The 23,287-nt window shown below is 41.2% G+C and overlaps 1 protein-coding gene across 1 annotated transcript; it reads right to left on the bottom strand.

Annotated features, from left to right (window-relative positions):
* Positions 1-328: 328 nt before the first annotated feature.
* On the bottom strand, positions 329-2,920 carry GPR27 (G protein-coupled receptor 27). The gene has a single exon (XM_027584539.2). It carries the CDS (start codon positions 2,781-2,783, stop codon positions 1,644-1,646), a length of 1,140 nt encoding a protein of 379 aa, XP_027440340.1. The 5' UTR covers positions 2,784-2,920; the 3' UTR covers positions 329-1,643.
* Positions 2,921-23,287: the final 20,367 nt, after the last annotated feature.

Here is a 23,287-nt window from a genome sequence, read left to right as displayed (position 1 = left end):
TAGTTCTTATTATGCTCAACTATAGTAAATTGCAATATATTTATTGCACCCTTATTTGTTTTTATCAAAATGCTCACACTCATATTTTGTATGTTCATAAAAAAAGTTATAAAAGCAGTATATACATCTACTGTTTCTTTCCTTTAAAGAGAAGATTTGTAGATTTTTATCTTGCATTTTAAGTTAACAAGACTCCAAATGTCTTAAATATGCTGATGGTCAACTAAGCTAAACAGGCATGCACTAAAAGGATAATGGAACATGAATACCATATTTAGAAGTGTCTTAGTACCAGTCACAGCCTCAAACAACAGCAACAAAAAACCACTCCAGAATGAAAATACTGGTATATTTGTATAATGCAAAGAGAAATACAGATATAAATCCTCAAAACAGAAGGTACATTAATAAAAATGTAGCATTATAAGCAAAAAATATTATACAGTACTTGCAGAATTTAGTCTTTCCATTTAAGATTACAATGTGTCTAACAAGTATTTAAAATTATGGTTGTCATTATTAATTTAAAATATCCATCAGATGAACAGCACAGCTTAACCTAGCAAACATTTTAAGGAAATGCTTTGTCTTGTAGAAGTAGAGTATCATTTTATTCCATTCATTTATGCCGTGAACAAAAGAAGAACAGTTTTCAAAGTGGAAATTAGTTTCATAAGACAGAATAAAACTGGGCTTCTCAAAGCACAAGCTGCTTCCATAAACGTATTTTAATTGTTATTGGCAAAAAATACCTAAGCAATTCTGATTCATACTCTGCTTCTCAGAGCCTTCCCAATCCGTGAACCACAATCAGTACAAAAACATGCAATACTGTATATTCTCCACACCATCACTAACCAAAACACTTTTACTCTTTTAAAAGTTACAATTTTACAGAAATGTTTCCACTCAAGATTGGTATAATACAGAGAGCAGTGGTTGCTGATGTATATTTTCTAGTTGTACAAAGTAAGGTAGGAAACAAATCTTGTTACTTGTTACTGCTTAAAAAACACTGCCTTGCTACTTTACCCTCCCATTTCTGCTCTTTAAATTCATTATCAAGACGGAACAAAGTTCAACGAACCAGGGCAGCGCAACTGACCCCACGGCCGGCAATTCAGAGGGAACTTAAGACAATTTCCCCCCTTTCTCCTGCTTCCAACAGAAGACCCTCAAGAAATCAAACTTGTGAAGTCCCCCTAGGTTTCTCTACTTCACTGCAAAATGTAATGCCACTTGAGGTTGTCAAAAATAGCTTCTGTAGAAAACTGGCCATGGTCTTTAGGAAACATTGCACGAAGAAAATTAGTTTAGCCTTTATTAAAAAAAAAAAAAAAAAAAGGAACACATGGAAAGAATACGTCAGTCAGTACCAGTACAGACTCCAAGGCCTATTGTCAGGATGAAAATATACTAAGTAGGACAAATGCACGGAGCTGTGGTGGGGCGGGAACATCGAAACCCATCCCTCCCCACCCCCGAAAAAGTAGTCTCTCTGTACAATCCAAGTGCTTATCCACGTTGAGAGTCATTTCGAAGGCAGCTTAGAAAATTAATAAGGGGGCAGAAAGGGGGGAGACGACATCACTGTCTGAACCAAAGGGAAAGGCTGGGTGAGGCGTACGTGGCTGGCGAGCCCCTCATAAGCCAATGCCTTTCAGGTCGCAGGGGAGAGAGGCCTGGGTGGTCTGGGGGCTCTGACAGCAGGGGAACTGGGCCCTGAAGCAGTCCCTCAGCTCCCTGTTAAAGAGGAAGCACACGACAGGGTTGATGCCGGCCTGGGCGAAGGTCAGCCACACGGAGGCCGTCAGGTAGGCCTGGGGGACGGCGCCGGGCCGCACCAAGACCCGCAGGTAACTGGCCACGACGTAGGGCCCCCAGAGCAGCAGGAAGAGCAAGGTGACGGCATAGAACATCTTGCACAGCCTCTTCTCCGTCTTGAACTCCTCGAGCACCAGGAGGCGGCGCGCGCCGCGGCCGGGCCCCGCGGGCCGGATGCCCACGAGTGCTGGCGGCGTGGGCCCGCGGCCGAAGCCCGCTGTCCAGTTGGCGGCCGCCTGGCCAGTGGCGCCGGGGCCGTGGAAGGTCCAGTCGTGGCTGACGGCGGGCACGAGGCGCGCGGGCCGCATCTTGCGGCGGTCATGGATGAAGAAGAGCAGGCGGAGGTAGACGAGGTGCGTGGCGCCCACGACCACGGCCAGAAGCAGCAAGAAGCCGAGCGCGCCGGGGGCGCCGTCGGGCCGCTGCTCCAGGGCGCACGGCGCGTCCTCGTCGTCGCCGCCGCCGCCGTCCAGCACGGGCGGGAAGGCCGCGGCCAGCGCCAGCGCCCAGGCGGCGCACACCAGCATGGCGGCGCACGGCCAGCCGGCCAGGCGTTCGGCGTAGAAGCGGTGGTGCGCTATGGCCAGGTAGCGGGTGACGCCCACGCCGAGCAGCAGGAAGGCGGCGTGGAAGCAGAAGAGCGCGGCCAGGAAGGCGAGGAGCTTGCAGCCCAGCGCGCCCGGCGGCGCTCCCGCCGCGGCCGCCGCACGCCGCGCCGCCAGCATGACGGCCGGGAGGCAGGCGAGCGCGCGCAGCCCGTCGGCCAGGCACAGGTCGAGCAGCAGGTAGTACGGGGCGCGGTGCAGGCTGCGCTCCCGCACGATGAGCAGCGCGAACAGCACGTTGCCCGCCAGGCTCACGCACAGCAGCAGGCTGAGCGTGGCCAGCTTGAGGCCCAGGGCGGCCGCCTCGCCGCCGCCGCCGCCGCCGCCGCCGCCCGGCTCGCTAGCGTTCGCCATCGCGGCCTCTCCAGGCCGTGCGCTCCGCTCCGGGGCCGCTCCCGGCCTCGCCGCTCCCCAGGCCGCCCGGCCCGGGTTCTGCCGCCGCGCGGGCCCTCGGGCGAGCTCCCGGCCGGCGGGGCTCAGCCCGCGCCCGGCTGGCCCCTCCCGGGCTCTCCGAGCCGCTGCCGCGCCGCCGCCGCCATCTCAGGAATGATGCGCGCAGGAGGCGACGGCCACTCCCTGCACCTTGGGCGCCGCGGGCTTCACTGCGGACAGGGCCGCGCCGCCGCCCGCAGCCCCCCGCATCCTCCTCCTTCTCCTCCTCCGCCAACGCCGCCGCCGCCGCCGCCGCGCCTCTTGGCTCTGCCCCCCGCCGGGCCCGCCGCCGCCGCCGCCGCCGCCGCCGAGCCCCCTCCCCTTCGCCGGAGCGCGCAGCGTGGCCGCCGCCGCCAGCCCCGCCGAGGCAGCCCGCGCCGCCGGGGCCGGGCTGGGCTGGGCTGGGGGCGCCGCCGCGGCAGCTGCGGGGCCGGGAGGCGGCCGGGAGGGAGGCAGGGCCCAGGACGCAAGGTGGCGACTAGTCGCGTTTGGCCCCAGGTAACGGGGGTCCGGCGGCGGCGTCCGGCGCCCGCGCTGGGGTCACGGTGGCCGTGCGCAGGGGGAGGTGGCTAAGGATGGCAGGGTCGGGAGGCTTGGGGAGGCGGGGGCGGGCAGGAATCTGTGGGTTGAGCCTTCTGCCCGCAAGCTAGTGATTAACAGTAGTGATCGTCACCATCGTAATCCTGTAACCGCCGATGTTCAGGTGAGCACTGATGTGGGAGGCAGTCTTCGGGGGAAGCTTTACAAGCATTATCTCCCTAACGTTCACAGTAACTCCAAAGTTGGTTCTATTCTTAACATACTTCATACCTGAGGGAGCAGAAGCTTGCGGTTCAAGGGAGTTGAGAGCCAGTGAGTGAGTGGCCGAGCTGGGATTCAAATTCCACTGGGTCTGATTTCCAGGGCTGGACTCCCAGCGACTCTGCAGCGTGCCTTGCTCTCGGCCTCACCTGTGGTCCCGGTGAAGACTTATGCCAGGAAACAGAAATTCAGCATTTTCTCTCAAGTGCCACCCCGTGACACCTTTCTCCCAGGGAATCTCTTTTCTGGATGAGCCTGAAAGGGCGGCCCCTGTTCTGATCCTGAAACACACCACAAATTCTCTCAAGGCTTTGCGCGTGCCTTTCTTTCCCTCTGCCTGGTCCAGCGCCAGAGCAGGCTTCCCACCGTGTGGGCCATCCTTCTGACTAGTCCCCCTCGTTCTGCATCACTGCCTGCTCATTTTCTTCATAGCATTTATCATTTATCGTTTCATAGTTTTGTTTGTTCTTTAAAATTCTCTCCTTCCATAGTTTTGTTTGTTTTTTTTAAATTCTCTCCTTCCAACCAGTCTGTAAGCTCTATGAAGGCAAGTGACCATGTCTGTTTTGTTTTTCGGTTGGGTTTTTTGTGGGGTTTTGTTTTGTTTTTGTTTTTGTACTACTGTATCCCAAATGCCTAGCATAGTAAAACCAGAATTGAGGAATATATTGTTTCTTGGGTACACTCATTTTTTTTTTCTCTTACGCAGAACATTATTTATTGCCCGCCTACCGTGTGCATGGCAGGCACTTTGATGGGCATTTCCAGGACAACATAAGATCACAGAAGGCCTTGACCATCAGGCTAAGGAGTCTAAACTTTAGTCTGTAGGCAGTGAGGTGACCTGAAGTATCCCAAGGAGAGTGACAATGTTAGAGCTGTGCTTCAGGAAGATTCTTTTGGCAGTAGTGCTTAATTAAGAGGAAGGACAGAGTAGAGCCTAGAAGTCTAGTCCAGAGTCGCAGACTTTAATGTGCACAGAAATCACTGGGATCCTGTTAAAATGCAGATTCTGACTCAGTAGGTCAGGGATGGAGCCAAAAATTTTGCATTTCGAACAAGTTCCTAGGTGACATTAATGCTACTGGTCCTCACCCCGCACTGAGTAACAAGGATGTCGAGGACAATTTAGACCTTTTGTAAAAATTTAAGTGATGGCCAGTGACAGTCTGTCTTAGGGGACCCCTAAAGGGGCCAGGGACAAATAGGTGGCTGACCATGTAGGTCTGCAAATATTTGTTGACAGAAAAGAGAAATAGGTTATGGAGGATATTTTGGGTAGGAATTGCATTTTGATAATGGTAGCCTAAATGTGAACGTGCGTTTATTTTCCTCATGAAACCAGAAGTCCAGAGGTCAGTGGTTGCTGGCATTGAATTATTGGCTCAAGGACCGAATCTCTGAAAGTATTTTGGCCCTCCCCTTATTACCCATAAGCTGCTGACACTCCAGCCATTGCTTCTGCATTCTAGACAAAAACAAAGGAAAAGAAGGGAAGTGCAAAAGTGTTCCTGCCATTTAAGTAGGCCCGCTCTGAAGAGCTTCTTAGAAGTCCTCTGTTACAACAAACACATCATTGGCTACCACTAGCAGGAAGGGAGATTGGGAAATTGTTGTTGTTTTGTTTTTGAAAGCCAGACACATAGCCAAGAATGAGATCCTGCCTTGATGTGGACCTTAGCACTTGCTCTGCTTCTGCCCTGAGGAAGGCATGCCTTCTTAGAACCCCCCCCCCCCCCCGCACAAAGTCACCAAATCTGGTTCCTTTCCGGTAATATTAATGGCAGCCTTTGTTTACTGAGTATTTGTTATGTGCCATGCACTATGCTGAATACCTGACATGTGTTACTTCATTTAATCATTGTAAGGGCCATATGTAGTAGGTACTGTGAGAGTCTTCAGTTTGCAGATGAGGCAGACAGGTTAAGTAATCTGTTCAGGCTTTCCCTACACGTACATATGAGGGCTGGGATTGGGAGGCAGAGTCTGACTCAGCCCAAACTCATAACTTCTATACATATTGTCTCTTTATCCTAACTGCAAAGAAGGTTATTGAGTTTCTGGAAAGAAAAACAAGCAAGAACTACTGATATTCACGTTCACAGAATTATAGCCCCTTCAGAGAGGGAAGAATTTTTCAAAACCATCTAATCTGACACTTTCATTTTATAAATAGAGTCTCATTAATGGCTGAATGTGAAGGAGAATCCAGGTCTTTTTTACTCCTAGGTCAGTACCCTTCCCACTTAGTTGGAATAATATTATTTGTCCTAATGAACTCATGACATTGGACAAGTCACTTCACCTCATGGAATCTCAAATGTTGCCTTTTACAAGATGGGACAGGGGACTGACTGATTTCTGCAGGTAGTCAGTGATGACGTTCAGTGAGTCTATGAGAAAAATGAAAGTTAAATGGTTATATAATCCCAAATGGGGAGCATTTATTCTTCCAAAAAGGACACAAAAGAAGGGACATTCGTCTCTTATAATTTAGATTTCCGTGCGTTTTCTACTTCTCTCTGTGGTTCAATATGCTTCTCTTTGGGATTTGAGATTTGGTTTAGTCATTTGCCCAAGATCAAATAGCAGAAGCAGTGAAAGAAAATACATAAATCTTGGCTCTCACAGCGTTTATATGACTGCTGCTTTCATTCTCAACATTTGTTCAGTAGATTAATACTTAAGGAAGAACTATCAACATTTTATTGCCAGAACCAACTTATTTTCCTTTTATTGTTTCTAGGAAGCATCAGACGAGAATTTAAAATAGTTTCTAAGGCATGGACTTAAGTTGTTGCATCTCAAAGCCAAACAGTTCTATGAGTTTTTTTCTATAAGCAAAATGTTCTGCTTATAACCAAATTCTCCCTTTTGCACATAGATAGAAAATTTGGGATTTCACCCCCAAATCAATTCTGTCACTTCTTTTGCTGTACACGTAGACAGTGTCAATGGTAATGGAAATCCAGACTGTTTGGAGGAACTGGTTGACCCATCTTGACAGATATAGTTAAAGCCATGGGTCCCATGGTCCTGGGAGCCAATTTAGCTTCTCTCTCTTGTCCAACCCTAGGCCAGTCACCTGCCCATGGGTGCATTGAGAAGTTAGAGAAGATTGGTTTGACTTAACCCCATCCTAACTCTTAGAAAACATGAGACAGGGTCTACATCCAATGAATGTTGAGTTATCAAAGGATAGCACTTACATTAGCCTCTCCATGGGAGGGATTCATAACTATAGGAATGAAAATGGACTGGGAGTTAGTGTACCTCAGTTCACAGCCAAGTCCGACACCTTACTAGTGTGCATCCTTAGCCAAGTAACTTACCTTCTTTAAACCTCTGAACCTCAAAGGCCGGTTGTGAAGAAGATTGTAAATGTGAACCATTACAAAGAGTGTAAGCACATGGTGTGCACACAGTGATTACTACAGTTACCCTTTTTGCTGTTATCAGACTATAAGTGCCTTGGCTAACCATGTCTTGATTAATGTCTATATTTTCTGCCCCAACTTAGACTAACAGGATGCCCTATACATAGTGGGTTCTCAGTATTTGTGTGGCAGGTATGAAGGTCAGTCTATAAAATCAAGGGCACAAGAAACATAACTGCTTCCTAGAAACCTAATTTCTGACTCTGAGTTACCATTTTGCCTGGCTGGTGGGGAGAGAAAATGTAACCTTCTCAGTGCTTCTTGGATTTCATCATGGCCCCTGCTTCCTCAAGATGTGCCATAGTTCCAGGGTAATGCCCAGACTGCACAGCACTCAGTCATTAAGGAGAATGTGTGCATGTGTAGGTGGGGTAGTCCATCTGATGTTTGGTCAGTTGTTGCCATATTGCTCCCGTCCTTAGAAACTATTGTGTTTTTGTGATTCTTAGCCGCCTCATGCCAGACTTAGGGTTGAGAATCTGAGCTGAGATGCATATGATATAGATGTACCCACACATCCTCTCAGCAGTGTGTCTGGGAAACCAAGTGCAGATCCCCTGTCTCTCAGAAACCCCCTTTCCTCCCTTCTTCATTTCTGGAGACTCCCTATCCACTCTGGCAGAGGGAAAAACCAGTTCTTCCTTGTTTTTTCTGGGATTGGGTCAATTCCCCTAGGAATCTGTGCTACTAGAATTTAGGTGTTTGGGAAAATAAAAGCCAGGAGGCTACCTTCACATAAACCTGTCCTAGGCAAGGAAGCCTGCCTGCTATGTCCTTGAATGTTGGGAAGGAATAGGAAAAATAGGGGAAGAAAATTGTCAGTTCATATCTTAAAATATTGTTCTTGCTGCATGTATTTGTTGAATGAATATCTTTATGTGTATATACATGGTATATTGTAACACTGTAGTGAAAACTCTTTTAATGGGAGTTGGTGTTCTGCACATGCGAAAGAATGAAGTTGAACCCCTGCTTCAAACCACATACAAAAATCAACTCAAAATGGATTATAGTCCTAGAAGCAAGAGCTGAAACTATAAAACAATTAGAAGAAAACATAGGGGTAAATATTCATGACTTTAGATTAGGCAATGATTTCTTTGATATACCAGCAAAGAGAGAAATAACAAAATGAAAAATAGATAAAGTGGATTTTATTAAAAATTTTTAAAGATTGTACTTAAAGAATACCTTCAAGAAAGTGAAAAAGACAACCTATAGAATTGGAGAAAATATTTTCAGGTTAATATCTGGTGAGGGATTTCTGTACAGGATAGATAAAAAACTCTAGTAACTCGGGTACCTGGGTGGCTCAGTTGTTAAGCATCTGTCTTCGGCTCAGGTCATGATCCCAGGGTCCTGGGATCGAGCCCCACATCGGGCGCCCCGCTCTGTGGGAAGCCTGCTTCTCCCTCTCCCACTCTCCGTGCTTGTGTTCCCTCTCTCACTGTGTCTCTCTCTGTCAAATAAAATCTTTAAAAAAAAAAAAAAAGAACTCTAGTAACTCAACAAAAAAAGACAAATAACCCAATTTTAAAAAAATGGGCCAAGGAGTTGAATGGGCATTTTCCCGGAAAGATACACAAATGGCCAATAAAGCAAGGAAAAATGCTTAACATCTTTAGTCTTTAGGAAAATGCAAATCAAAACCATAATGAGATACCACTTCACACCAACTAGGATGGCTATTATCAAAAGGACAGACAATAACAAATGTTGGTGATGATATGGAGAAATTGGAACCCTCCTGCAATGCTGATGGGAATGTAACTTGATGTAGGCATTTTGGAAAATAGTTTGGCAGTTCCTCAAAAAGTTAAACATAGGGTTACCATATGACCCAGTTAGACTCCTAGACATATACTCAAGAGAAATGAAAGAATGTCCACAACTGCTTATAGAGGCATTTTTCAGAAGAGCCAAGAGGAGGAAGCAATCCAAATGTCCATCAGTGGATGAATGGATGAACAAAATATGGCAGATCCATACAATGGAATATCCACGCATAGAAAGGAATGAAGTGCTGATACCTGCGGCAATACGGATGAACCTTGAAAACATTATGCTAAAAGAAAGAAACCAAACACAGAAGACAACATATTATACGATTCTGTGTTAACGAAATGCCAAATAGGCAAGTCCATGTAGACAGAAAGTAGATTGGTGGTTGCCAGGGGCTGAGGGTAGAAGAGATTGGAGGGTAACTGCTAATGGGGTACTGGGTTTGTTTTGGGGGATGCTGAAAATGTTCTAAACTCAGATAGTGGTGCTGGTTGCACAACTCCGTGAATGTCCTCTAAGAAAATACAGAACTGTGAACAAATTCATAATAAAGTCAGGTCACCTCTGTGTCCTTTGGCAGTGTCCTTATTAAAAAGTGGATGGGGGAGTGCTTTGGTGGCTCAGTCAGTTACACGTCCAGCTCTTGATCTCAGCTCAAGTCTTGATCTCAGATTTGGGAGTTCAAGCCCCACATTGGGCTTCACACTGGGTGTGGAGCCTACTTGAATGAATGAATGAATGAATGAATGGTGGATAGGGCCCTGGAAAGCAATGGGGACTTCTTGTTAGTGCTTTCTGAGTGAATGTAGGCCTTTAAGATGTGAATTCATATGTCCTTTCCTGGGGTTGGCCACAGAAATAAGTCATGCCTTGCCCTGTGGTCACGTGTTGCCTCTTTGGGCTCCTTCAGTGTTTGTGCTTTGATGCAGAAGTGAACTTGGAAGGAGAGGGTTAAATTCTTATTTAGTCGCTTTATATTTCGCTGTCTGTCCACTAGAAAATTATTCTTTTTTAGATCCACTAATGCTCTAAGGTGTTTTGCATACATTATGTAATTTACTCCTACAAAACCCTGTTCCCCCCATTTTACAGAAGAGAAACCCTGAGTCTCATGTTAATTAGAGCAGTTAATCATGCAATCTGTGGTCACACAGCACAAAGTGGCGAAGCAAGTTTACAGTTGAGACTGGCCTGAAAGCCTGAATGCTTAGTAAATATATTACAGGGCTGCGTTGATGAATACATAATGAAGGAAAACCTATCAATATCATATAAGTATTAAATTGGGGGGTTGTACCGCCTGAGACAGAGTTGGAAAAAACCATTATGCTGGAGGCAGTAATTTAATCACCTGAAAATGAACACTTCCAATATTGAAAAGAAACGAAAATCTACGCTAACATGTTATCCCGCTATCATTTAAACTCTCATTTTTTTGGATTTCTGTCATAGTTTTTTTCCTAAGAGTTACAGCCATGGCTCCAAGTGAGAAAAAAGCTGCCTTTTAGGTGACCCTTCTCTTTCCCACTATGTTTAATAGCTGTTTAAACTCCCTCTAGTGGTTAAGACATGACGTGACCCTAAATTTTGCTCTTTAGAGATTGAATGTGACTCCCTGGACAAGGGTACAACTGTGAATGCAGAAGATTGTAGGGTCAAACCTAATCCTTAACTGTCCTTCTGTGTATGGACTAAGGGTATGAATAGCATGTGTCAAAGCTCTCCTGCTATAATCCTCTGTCCTATTTACTCGAAAGTCCAATTGTGCATTGATTATTGTTACTCTCTAGAGAATTACAGAGACGGTACTTTGTGTTTTTTTTTTTTAAGATTTTATTTATTTGACAGAGAGACAGTGAGAGAGGGAACACAAGCAGGGGTAGTAGGAGAGGGAGAAGCAGGCTTCCCGCTGAGCAGGGAGCCCGAGGTGGGGCTCGATCCCAGGACCCTGGGATCATGACCTGAGCCGAAGGCAGACACTTAACGACTGAGCCACCCAGGCGCCCCAGAGATGGTACTTTGTAAGATAACAGATTTGGGGGGCACATCCTTATAAAATGCTCTGAGCCGTGAAACTGAGACCCACAAGACACATCTCTAGAGATGTATCTGCTATTTCCTATCTTACCTGTTATGCAACGACTTTCTTACAAGAAAGAAAAAGAAAAGTAACTATTTACAAAAATACCCACCCTCTGTACATGTACACATCCCATATGCGTACAAATTCTTTCTCTCCCCCTTACTTACGGCCAGCCTTTGCACTGGGTTTTGATTTAGATGAGGTAGAGACAGACTCTTTCATTGGCCAGAATTATTACCGTTGTTTGGGGAGAGCATCTGCAAAAATAAGATCCAGGCTTACCTTAGAGACAAGGCAGACAGATCTGGACAGTGAAACAAGTCACACAGAAGGTATGACTTCAGCACATTTCTTATTTGACATTATGGTTAAACAGCTACATTTCTCTGAACCCCCACCCCCAACCCACCACTCTTACATCACTTTTTTTTTTTTTTTAAAGATTTTATTTATTTGACAGCGAGAGAGGGAACAAAAGCAGGGGGAGTGGGAGAGGGAAGAAGCAGGCTTCCCAAGGAGCAGGGAGCCCAATGTGGGACTCGATCCCAGGACCCCAGGATCATTACCTGAGCCGAAGGCAGATGCCTAACGACTGAGCCACCCAGGCACCCCGCTTACATCATTTTCTAACCTGCATAGCACTCGCTTAATGAGTACGAGTTCAAGTCCGCTTAGCATTAGTGAAGTGTGGGATCCTGAAATGCCATGTGGTATGGTGTAGTCCACAGCTGAATCACATAATTGGATTTTGTCAATTGTACCACTGTTTTGTTTTCCTTAAAGTGAATAATTATCCCCCCCCCGACCCCTTAGTGTTATATGCCACTTTGACCTCCGACTTTCTGACAGAATCTTGCAGCTTCTCATCATCTGGGCGATTGGTAGTGTTTTCATCCTTGGAGACCTCTCTCCTGGACCCTTCTTTCTCTTCTTTCTGGTCTGCACAGCTGTTGCCCTCGCACTTTCCATCAAAATCATGCTGGTCTCTTCATTCCCCTGCTATGTCACATCTCCCATTTTCTGAAGCCCACATCTTTCTCTTTCTTGTTTTGTTCTTTCATTTCATTCTTAGGGGGTTGTAAGTACATCAGAAACTTCCTGAGAAAGGTGATTTAGAAGTAACTGTTTTAAGATTTTACACATCTGAAAATGCCCTTATTTTGCCTTCATTACGCAATAGTTCAGCCGGGAATAGAATTCTACCAGGTTGGAAACAATGACTACTGATGTTGAGCATCTTTTCATGGGCTTATCTGCTATTCATATATCTTCTTTTCTGATAAGTCTGTTCAAATTTTTGCTATTTTTTCCCTTAGATCACTTATTTTTATTGACTTTAGAGAGTTCTTAATGTATTTTGGAAACAAGTTCTTTTTCAGACATGATTCACAAATATTTTCTCTTGGTCTGTGGCTTGTTTTTTATTCTTTTAATAGTGTCTTTTGATGAGCAGAAGATTTTAATTTTCACTAAGTCCCATGTGTCAATTTGGATTATTTTATAGATGTGTTTTTGGTGGCTTTTCTAGGAAGTCTTTGCTTATACCAGAATCACAAAGATTTTCTTCTATGTTTGCTTCAAGAAGTTTTATTTTTTTAAGTTTTACATTTAATTTTATGTTCCGTATTAAGCTAATTCTTGTAAATGGTGTGAGATATGGCCTGAGGTTTTTGTTCTATTTATTGCACGTGGATATCCACTTGTTCCAACACTCTTTATTGGAAGACCGTTATTGTTCACACAATTGCCTTTGCATCTTTGTCAAAGAAATCAACTGTTCATATATGTCTCTGTTTCTGGACTCTATATTCTGTTCACTTTCTCTATCTTGATGCCAATACCACACTTTATTGATTATTGTGGCTTTTTAAATAAGCTTTAAAATCAGGGAGTGTTATTTTTCCAGGTTTGTTCTTCTTGTTCAAATTGCTTTGACTGTTCTAAGTCATTAACATTCATGTATGGCTCTTAGAATCAAGTTATCAAATTCTACAAAAAGTCCTGTTGGGATTTTAATTGGGATTGTGTATAGATCAATTTAGGGAGAATTGACATTTTAACAATACCACAGCTTCCTGTACATGAGCAAGACGTATCTGTCCATTTATTTAAGTTTTCTTTAATTTCTCTCAGTAATCTTTTGTAGCTAGCACACAATTCTTTACATCTTTTGTCAGATGTTTTCATCAGCATTTCATATTATACTATTACAAATGGCATTTTGAAAAACTTCAGTTTCTAATTGTTCAATGCCAGTATGTAAATACATAATTTATTTTTGCATATTTATCTTGTGTCCGGAAATTTTGCTAAGCTCACTGATTCTAGTAGCTTTTGTGGATAAGTTCCATGAGGTTTTTTTACATAGATGATTGTGTTATCACCAAATAAAGACATTTTTATTTTTTATTTTCCAATCCAGATACTTTTTATTTCCTTTTCTTGCCTTATTGTACTGGTTGGAACCTACAGTACAATGTTAAATAGAAGTGATGAGAGCGGACCTTATTGATCTCTTCCCCATATCAAAGAGAAGGCATTCAGGTTTTCACCAGTAAGTTTGATATTAGCTGTAGGTTTTTGTAGATGCCTATAGATGAGAAAGTTCCCTTCTATCCCTTTTTTGCTCTGAGTTTTTTTTTAAATAAAAAATGATTGTTTGCTTTTGACAAGTGCTTTTTCTGCATCTATTGAGATGATCACATGGATTTACTAGTATAATTTGTTGAATGATGAGTTGTATTGATTGACTTTCAAATGTTAAACCAGCCTGTGTTCCTGAGAGAAATCCCAGTTGGTCATGATGTATTATCCTTTTTATATATTCTTATATTGTACTTGCTAAAATTTTGTTTGGAATTTTTGCATCTGTATTCACGAAGGTTATTGATTCTTTACTTTTTTTTATTGATACTTTTCTGGTCCTGGTTTTGTCTGTTTGTTTTTGTTTGTTTTGAGGGTGAGGCTGCCATTTGAGTTGGGAAATGACCCTCCTTTAAACTTTTTTTTAAAGATTTATTTATTTTAGGGAGGAGGGGCAGAGGGAGAGGGAAAGAGAGTCCTAAACAGACTCTGTGCTGAGCGCAGAGCCTGATGTGGGGCTCAGTCTCATGACCCTGAGATCATGACCTGAGCTGAAGCCAAGAGTGAGCCCCTCAACTGACTGTGCCATCCAGGTGCCCCTACAATTTTTTTTGAAGAGTTTCTGTGCTTATTATTTTTTCCTTAAATGTTTGGTAGAATTCACTAGTGAAACCATTTAAGCAAGCTTTCTTTGTGGGGTGTTTTTTAACTTTATATTCCATTTCTTGTATAGATGTATGGCAGTTTGAGTTATCTGTTTCTTCAGTAAACTTTGGTAGTTTGTGTCTTTCAAGTTATTTGTCCCGCTCATCAGTGTTATCAATTCATTGTCATAAAGTTAATAATCTTCCCTCATTATCCTTAGAATTCCCTTGATATCTATAGACTCTGTGTTGATATCATCTATTTCCTGATTTTGCTAATTTTTTTCTTCTCAGTTTTTTTTTTCTTGAACAGTCTAAGGGTTTATCAATTTTTTTAATCTCAAAGAACTATATTTTTATTTCATTGATTTTTTTTTTATGTTTTCTACTTACTGGGTTCTACTCTGATCTTTATTATTTCCTTTTTAACTTGAATCCAATTTGCTCTTCATTTTTAGTTTCTTAACATGATTCAGTGATCAAGTTCATTGATTTGAGACCATTATTCAAGCATTTGTATCATAAATTTTTCTCTAAATTTGTATTATAAATTTACTGTTTTAGCAGCATTGCACAGATTTGACCTATGTGTTTTCATATTCATTTATTTCAAAATACTTTCTTTTTTTTCTTTTTAAGATTTTATTTATTTATTTGAGAGAAAGCATGAGCAGAGGGAGGGGCAGAGGGAGAAGCAGGCTCCCCACTGAGATCATGACCTGAGCTGAAGGCAGACACTTAACCAACTGAGCCACCCAGACGCCCCCTTATTTCAAAATACTTTCTAATTTCTTTCTTGATGACTTTTTTAAACCATGGATTATATAAAATTGTTTTATATTTTTTGTTTAATTCCATTGTATCAGAGAACATACGTGTATGACTTGAATTCTTTTAAATTTATTGAGAGTTGTTTTATGGCTCAGAGTATGGTTTATCTTGCTAAACATTCCATGTGCCCCTGTAGAGAATATATATTGTGTGGTTGTTGGGTAGAATATTCTGTGAATGACAATCAGGTTAATTTGAATATTTTTGTATTCAATAAAGTTAAAATGTTTTATATTCCTACTGATTTTCTGTCTACCCGTTCTATCAGTTATTGAAAGAGGAGTGTTAAAATTTTGGACTATAGGGTGCCTGGGTGGCTCAGATGGTTAAGCGTCTGCCTTCGGCTCAGGTCATGATCCCAGGGTCCTGGGATCGAGTCCCGCATCGGGCTCCCTGCTCCTTGGGAGCCTGCTTCTCCCTCTGCCTCTCTCTGTCTGTCTCTGTCTCTCATGAATAAATAAATAAATAAAGCTTTAAAAAAATAAAATAAAAACAAATAAAAATAAATAAATAAAATTTTGGACTGTAAGTGTGGATTCATATATTTTTTCTTATGCTGTAACAGTTTTTTTTAATGTATTTTGGAGCTGTGTTATCAGGAGTGAAAATGATTAGAATTGTTTTGTCGTCTTGGTGAATTGACTCTTTTATATAATTAATTGATCTTCTTCATTCCCCATAATATTCTTTGGTTTAAAATTCTCCTAGTGTGATATTAATATAGCAACTCCAGTTTTCTTTTGATTTCTTTTGATTAGAAGTAGCACAGTATATCTATTTCTGTTTAAAAATAATTTTAAAAATTATTTTATGGTAGGATAGGTTCATAAAATCAAGCTAAGGATCAAGGTAACTTACAGTTTTGCTTACAGTCTAAACCTGAGATTTAAGATGTGCACCTGTGTTTATGCATGTCCTCAGGTGTGTGGTTTTGAATGAATTCCTACAATTCTTTTGTTCTCTTAACAGTTTTTCTTATATATTCTTGGCTCATAGAAGGTGCTCAGTAAATATTTTTTAAATTGCAAGTTTTCGTATACTACCTGCAGAAAGGAAAACATTCTAATCCTTTTACTTTTCACCTGTTTCTGTCTTTATATTTAAAGTGTGTTTCTGGTAGGGAGTATTATTGGTAGGTCTTGATCTGACAATCCCTAACATTTAATTAGGATATTTAGACTATTTACACTTAATGTGAATATTAATGCGGTAAGATTAAAATCTGTCATCTTGTTATTTGTTTTTTACTTGTCTTACTTGTTCTTTGTTCCCTCTGCCCTGTTTTTCTACCTACTTTTGGATTAAGTAGATGTTTCTTATGATTCCTTTTTTGTCTCTTTTGTTGGATTATTAGCTATAATCTTTTGCTTTGTTATTTCGGTGCTTTATTTAGGGTTTATAGTGTAGTCGTTGACTTACCACAGTCTGTCTTCAGGTGATACTGTGCCTCTTCACATACAGTGTACAAACTTACAAATGGCGTACTTTCATTTCTCCCAAACTTTGTGCTAGTGTCACGTATTTTCCTTTTATTTGTGTTTTAAACCTCATACTATTTTCTTATTATTTTTGTTTTGACAGTCCATTGTCTTTTAAAGAGATTTTAAATGTAAGGAAAATTTTCATATATTTACCCATGTGATTACCATTTCCAGTACTTTTTACTCCTTTCTGTAGATATAAATTCCCTTCTGGTATCATTTTTCTTTTTCCTGAAGAACTTCATGTGACCTTCTTTGTAGCATGGGTCTACTGGTGATGGATACTTTCAGCTTTCGGATGTCTGTAAACATCTTTATTTTTTTTTTTAATTTTTTTGATTTTTGCTATTTTTTCCCCTTCCTCCTTCTTGATTTAGTTTACTTTGAACCCTTCTCCTTTTAGTTTATTAATGTAGGAATTTATGTTACTGACGTTAGACTTTTCTTCTTTTGTAAAGTAAGCATTTCACACTGTAAAATATCCTGTCAGCAGTGTGTTAGCTGCATCTGACATATTTTAATATGTTGTATTTTCATTTTCATTCAATTGTATGTATATTTAAATTTTCTTTGAGATTTCTCTTTAGCCAATGGATTATTTATATGTATACTGTTAGTTTTGATGTGTTTGGAAATTTTCCTGTTGTCTTTCTATTAGTGGTTTCTTTTAAATTTGTTGAGGTTTGTATTATATCCAGGATGTAGTCTACATTGGTGAATGTTCCAGGAGCATTTAAAAAATAAATGTGTATTCTGCTAAAGTGCAATATATGTCAGTTATGTACTGTTGGCTAAACTTTGTTATTCATTTCTTCTGGAACCTTCTGGAACCTTTCTTTCTTGCTGATTTTCTGCCTAGTATTTCTATCAGTTGCTGAAAGTGGGATGTTTAAGTTCTGAACTGTAACTGCCTATCTCCTTTCCCCTCTCTCAGGGTTTGCTTTGTTGTATTTTGAGGCTCTGTTGCTTGGTGCACACATATTTGGGGTCATTATGTCTTCTTGAGTTGATTTGTTCATCATTATATCATATCTTCATTTGTCTCTAGTAAACTTTGCTTTGAAGTCGGATATTAATATAACCAGATATTAATTATAACAGATATTACATATAATGGATATTAATATAACCACTCTTAGCATTTTTTAAGTTAATGTTTACATGAAATATCTTTTTCTATCCTTTTCCTTTAATTCTACCCATACTGTATGTTTGAAGTGAGTTTTTTTATAGATATTATTGGGTCATGAGGGGTCTTTTTGTTGTTGTTGTTCTTGTCATTGTTTCTTTGTTTAATCTACCCCCCGCCCCCGTGACGGTAGATGCCTACACTCCCGTGTTGCCTTGATGACTTGGGTAGGAGGTGGGGTCATAGTTGTTCTGTGGTGTTTAGCTGGTGTACAGCAATTCTCGTCTAAAAGTTTTCTTTCTTGGTAGGCTTCTGCTTTTCTTGTCCTTTGGCTAGAGAGAAAGCCAATTTTTCTTGGGCTTTTTCTGCCTCTGCTCATTGGCATTTCGAAGATGCCAGCTTGTCCAGCTCCACGTCTGGGGTATGTGAGGCACCAAGAAAACCCACGGCACAGAGCACAGTGTTGTTCCTTGGCTGCCAAGGTTCCTAGCTGGTATGCCACCTTCTTGCCACCTTTTACAGCCCTCTTCTGTTTAGTTTATAGGTAGTGTTCAGGACTTTTCACTGTACCAAGTACAAGGAATTGGGAAAAGCATGTCGACTCCATCTTTCTGGAGGCAGACTTCTTTTCCATTGTTTCAGAAGAGATATTTCACTGCCTCTAGAATTCTAGATTGACATTTTTTTCTTTCAGTACTTTAAGGGGATTGCTCCTATCTTCTTGCTTTTATTATTTCCTATGGAAAATCTCCTCGAATATTTTTGTTTTTCTGTTCATAATGGGTCCTTTTTTTTCCCCCTGGTATTGAGCAATTTGATTATGTTCTGCCTCAGTGTAATTTTCTTTATGATTTTGTATCTGGAGTTCACGGAGATTCTCTTAGATCTGTGGGTTTACATCTCTTACAGCCCCTCTCCCAAAGCAGATGACTCAACCAACCTTATGGCAAATGCTTAACTGCTGTTAATTTGTAGTTCAACTCCACTGCTTACGAGATTCCATATCGTGTTTTAATAGGTGTACATATGCTTTGTACACCAGATACACAGGCCCTTTTCTACAGTGTTCTAGTTTTAAACATTTGGGGGCATAATTTGAAAACTTCCCTAAGTCAAAGGCCCATCTGGTTTTTCATTATGTTAGAGGGATAACTGGAGGGAGGTGAAACTTGTCCTCTAGAGGTAAGTTTGCAAATGTAGGAGCACAGACTTGGAACCAGGCTGACTTTGGTTTGAACTCCATACTTCTTGCTGTGTAATTATGGGAATGTTATTCAACCCTTTAGAGCCTCCAATGTATAAAATAGGGTTGATAATCATACCTACTTACAGGACTGATATGTGGAATAGGTAAGTAAATGTGGAACAGAGCTAAACACTCATGAAATGGTACCTATTGTCATTGTTTGTATTTTTTTTAATAGCCTTTATTTTTAAAGCACTTTAGGTTCACAGCAAAATCAAGCAAAGTATAGAGATTTCGCATTAAACGTGCACATGCACAACTTCCCCCACTATCAAAACCCCTCACTAGATTTGTACATTTGTTATAATCAATGAATCTACGTTGAAACATCATTATCACCCAAAATCCATAGTTTACATTAGGGTTCACTCTCGGTCTTTACCTTCTGTGGGTTTTGACAGATGTATGATGACATGTATCCACCATGACAGTATCATACAAAAGAGTTTCACTGCCCTAAAAAATCCCCTTTGCTTTGTCTGTTCATTCTCCCTTCGCCTAACCCTTGGCAACCCCTCATCTTTTACTCTCTCCATAGGTTTGCCATTTCCAGAGTATCGTATATTTTGACTGATATGGTATAGGGCCTTTTCAGATCGACTTCTTTCACTTAGTAATATTCATTTAAGCTTCCTCATGTCTTTTCATGGCTTGATAATCCATTTCTTTTTTATCACTGAATACAATTCCAATTAATGGACATACCATTTCCATTTATCCACTCACCTACTGAAGGACATCTTGGTTGCTTCCATATTTTGGCAATTGTGAATAAAACTGCCATAAATGTCTGGGTGCATATTTTTGTATGAACACGTTTTCAACTGCTTTGAGTAAATACCAAGTAGCCGTATTGCTGGATTGTGTGGTAAGCGTATGTTTAATTTTATAGGAAACTGCCAGACTGTCCTCTGAAGTGGCTGTACCATTTTGCATTCCCACCAGTATGATTAGAGTTTCTATTGCTCCACATCCTCATCAGCATTTGCTGTTGTCAGTGTTTTGGATTTTGGTCATTCTAATAGGTGTATATGGAATCTCTTTGTTTTAATTTTCAGTTTCCTAATGACAGATGATGTGAAGCATCTTTTATATGCTTATTTGCCATCTGTATATTTTCTTTGGTGAGCTGTCGGGTTCAGATCATTGCCCATTTTAAAATTAGTCCGTTCATTCTCTTCTTGTTGAATTTTAAGAGTTCTTTGTTTATTTTGGAGCTGTTGGCATTTTAATTTGAATTATTATTGTCTTCAGTGCTATGAGGGTTTTCTTGACACCTCAGCATTCTAGGCTGCGAAAATAAAAAATCTGTTTTCTCCTTTTTGAGGGAAGTAGAGAAATTATCTTCACCTGAAAAAAATTAAAAGAGGTTTCCCCAGGATTACCTTGATCCAAAAAGAATTTCAGGCTGCCTCTTAGGTACAACTGTGGCCTCATGGGGCTTCTGTGCTGTAAATCCTTCCCTACAAAATTAGCTTATGCCATGTGTTTCTTAATAAATGCCTTATTAAGTAGTGGGAAATATCTGTTCAGCACAGCATTGCCTTTCTTCTGTGTCTTCCATAGGCATGTGTAGAATAACAAGGGCCTCTGCTCTAATCAGCAGCAGTGACAATACACCTAGTAGCAAACCACCCTAACTTCTAGAAAACTGTTCTGGCCTAGATCATTCTATAAAAAATAGTCACCAGTGCTACTGAAGAAAAATATGTCCCATTGCAGGTGAAGGATGTATTATATTTCCATTCTTCCACCCCTTCACTATGCGTCAGTAGATTTATATCATGGGATTCGTTTTCATTTTATGTCTTTTTATTTACGCACCAGTTCCTTTGCAAGTGATTTTAATTCTCCCTTTCATGAGAGTGAGGTTTTGTGTCTGTGTATTCCTATATAAAATAAAGGAAATGATTGTTTTTAATGCAGATTTGAAAGAAATATAATGGATTTCAGCTACAACAATTTCTCCCCATTTAGAGGCGATGAACACCTAGTTAGATGAAGAACGTCATTTCTCGTATAATTTGAATACATCCTGTTTCCATGACAACTTGTACTTACCAGCTTGCCTGGGAAAAGAAGTGTTTGAATTCTTTCTGTGATAAAAGATTTGGCCAAACACTGGGATTCCAGTTTTTTAATTCCAATAATTTAATTCCAGTTTGGGGGTATTTCTCTTTTTAACACGGGCTGCTTTTGAAGGAAAGAAACCCAAAGATCATTTGGGGGGTAACTCCACCTTCAGAACAAAAGGAGAGGGTTCCCAGGCCAAATGCTAATGAGTCCAGGAAATGATACTGTTGCAGGTTGTACTCATTTTCTGATATCTTCCCGTTAAATTAAATCAACAGGATGATGCAACAGCTTATTAAGATGCTATTTGATTTGACAGAGAATGATTCAGTTACTCATTTCCATCTGGACACTATAATCATTAGGCTTGTTTCCTCACTGCGAACTTATGTCTTGCCTTTATGGGTGGTCTGTGCCCTCTTAGTGCTGAATTTCGCTTCTTGCAAGGAGTATGGTTTTATTAATGATTTTCCCTCAGAATGAAAGATAGGAAATTATTTGCATCATTAACTGTGCTTGTGCAAAACATGAGAAAGATGGTAGTGTATTTTATGGACAAGGTGATGTTTTAATGTCATACGAAATATTTTAGTCCATAAGGCAAGAAAGTATGACCCTTGGGCATTTTAGGAACGATAGAGAGTTAACTCCAAGTAGGATAATTCAGAGTTTAGTTCTGAGGGACCTGGAAGGTTTTGAAAGGGCAAAAATGATTCTTAGCTATCTCCAAGATCGTGCTCAATGATGATAAATATTTGTGACCCAAAACACGTGTGCCCAGTGGTGTGTCGGGTACCAGTTTATCATAACCCCCATTAGAAGCCACATTTTTAAAAATTTTTATTTGATTTGAGAGAGAGAGAACAGAAAGAGCCAGAGGGACCATGAGTGGTGGGGAGAGGGACAGAGGGAGAAGCAGATTCCCTGCTGAGCAGGGAGCCCACTGAGTGGGAAGCCCCATGTGGGGCTTGATCCTACGACCCTGGGATCATGACCTGAGACAAAGGCAGATGCTTAAGTGACTGAGCCACCCAGGCGCCCCTATTTCTTTATTTTTATATTTATTTAAGCAATCTCTACACCCAACGTGGGGCTCAAACCCACAATCCTGAGATCAAGAGTCTCATGCTCTTCTAACTGAACCAGCCTGGTGCCCCAAAACTAAGGAACTTTTAAAGATATACCATAACATGCAACTTAATATTATGTGCGTAATTTGTAAAAAATGAAAGCCAACAGGAAAGAAGGAAAAAAATGACAATATCTTTCTGTATTGGGAGTATGCAATTCTAGCACTTGGTAAAAAGAAAGAGATTAAGTAACCACAGAGATTTCTTTGGCCTAAAATTCTGTTTGCAAGCATCTTCATGATTTCTAATGTAGCACTTTGCTCAATAGTTGCAGTTCTGAAAATTTTATGCAATTATAATTTTTTTTGGAAAACAAATAATGTGGCTTTATTCCAGACTTGCTTTATTTTCCTTTTCTAATTGCCCATCAACTGATAATAGCTTCTCAAATTTTAGAGGACTCAGCTCCTAAGAAGTAAATGACTTATAAAATATTTTAATATTTACTTTAATGAATGTTTTAATCATAGACAGATTCATTATCCAGATATTTATTGAATATTCACTACATGAGCAATCTTTAAAATACTCTGTGAGGAACACAAAGGTGACCTCTCATGCCCCTACACACACAAGGAGCTTAAACTAATACCAGAAGTAAGGTATAGGTAGTCATTTTGTAACATGACTTATCACCTCCTAATATTTTGCTTAGTAAGTTGATATTTTCTGTATGATTTCTTATGCCATAATATGATGTGATTATTTAAGCTTAAAAATAAAGCTTTGGAAGGCACAGTGCCCTTTCTCAAGAGTACAGGCTTGCACAATGTTCCCCTAAGTGATTTCTGAGCCATAAGCGAAAGCTCAAAATCAAATCTTATCCCTGAAGAATTTCTTAGCTATGAAGAAGTAACCAGTTTGCGGCTGACTTATCCCACCATGCAAGCAACCGTTACCTTGCAGTGGGGATTGGAGGCCTCCTGGATGGATGTGGGCCACCAAGTGCTCTGTGGGCATGCTCCTGGCATGACCAACATTCCAGATTGCCCAGGACTGAGGAAGGGTTTTCTAGGATGTATGTTGCTGAAATCAGGGCAGTCTCACACAAACTGGGATGGATGGTTCATACACTCTTCTGTAAAGCTCCGAAGAGTGTAAAGGAGAACACCTCTATTCAAGTAGCCTAGTGTTATCTCTGCCAGGAATTGTAATAAGGAAACAAGAACCAGTAATTGTGTGGCATTTTATGGCTCATGTGGGCCC

Source organism: Zalophus californianus, chromosome 1 (assembly GCF_009762305.2).
Source record: "Zalophus californianus isolate mZalCal1 chromosome 1, mZalCal1.pri.v2, whole genome shotgun sequence".
NCBI classification, from domain to species: Eukaryota; Metazoa; Chordata; class Mammalia; order Carnivora; family Otariidae; genus Zalophus; species Zalophus californianus.
This window is presented reverse-complemented; position numbering and strand designations above follow the sequence as displayed.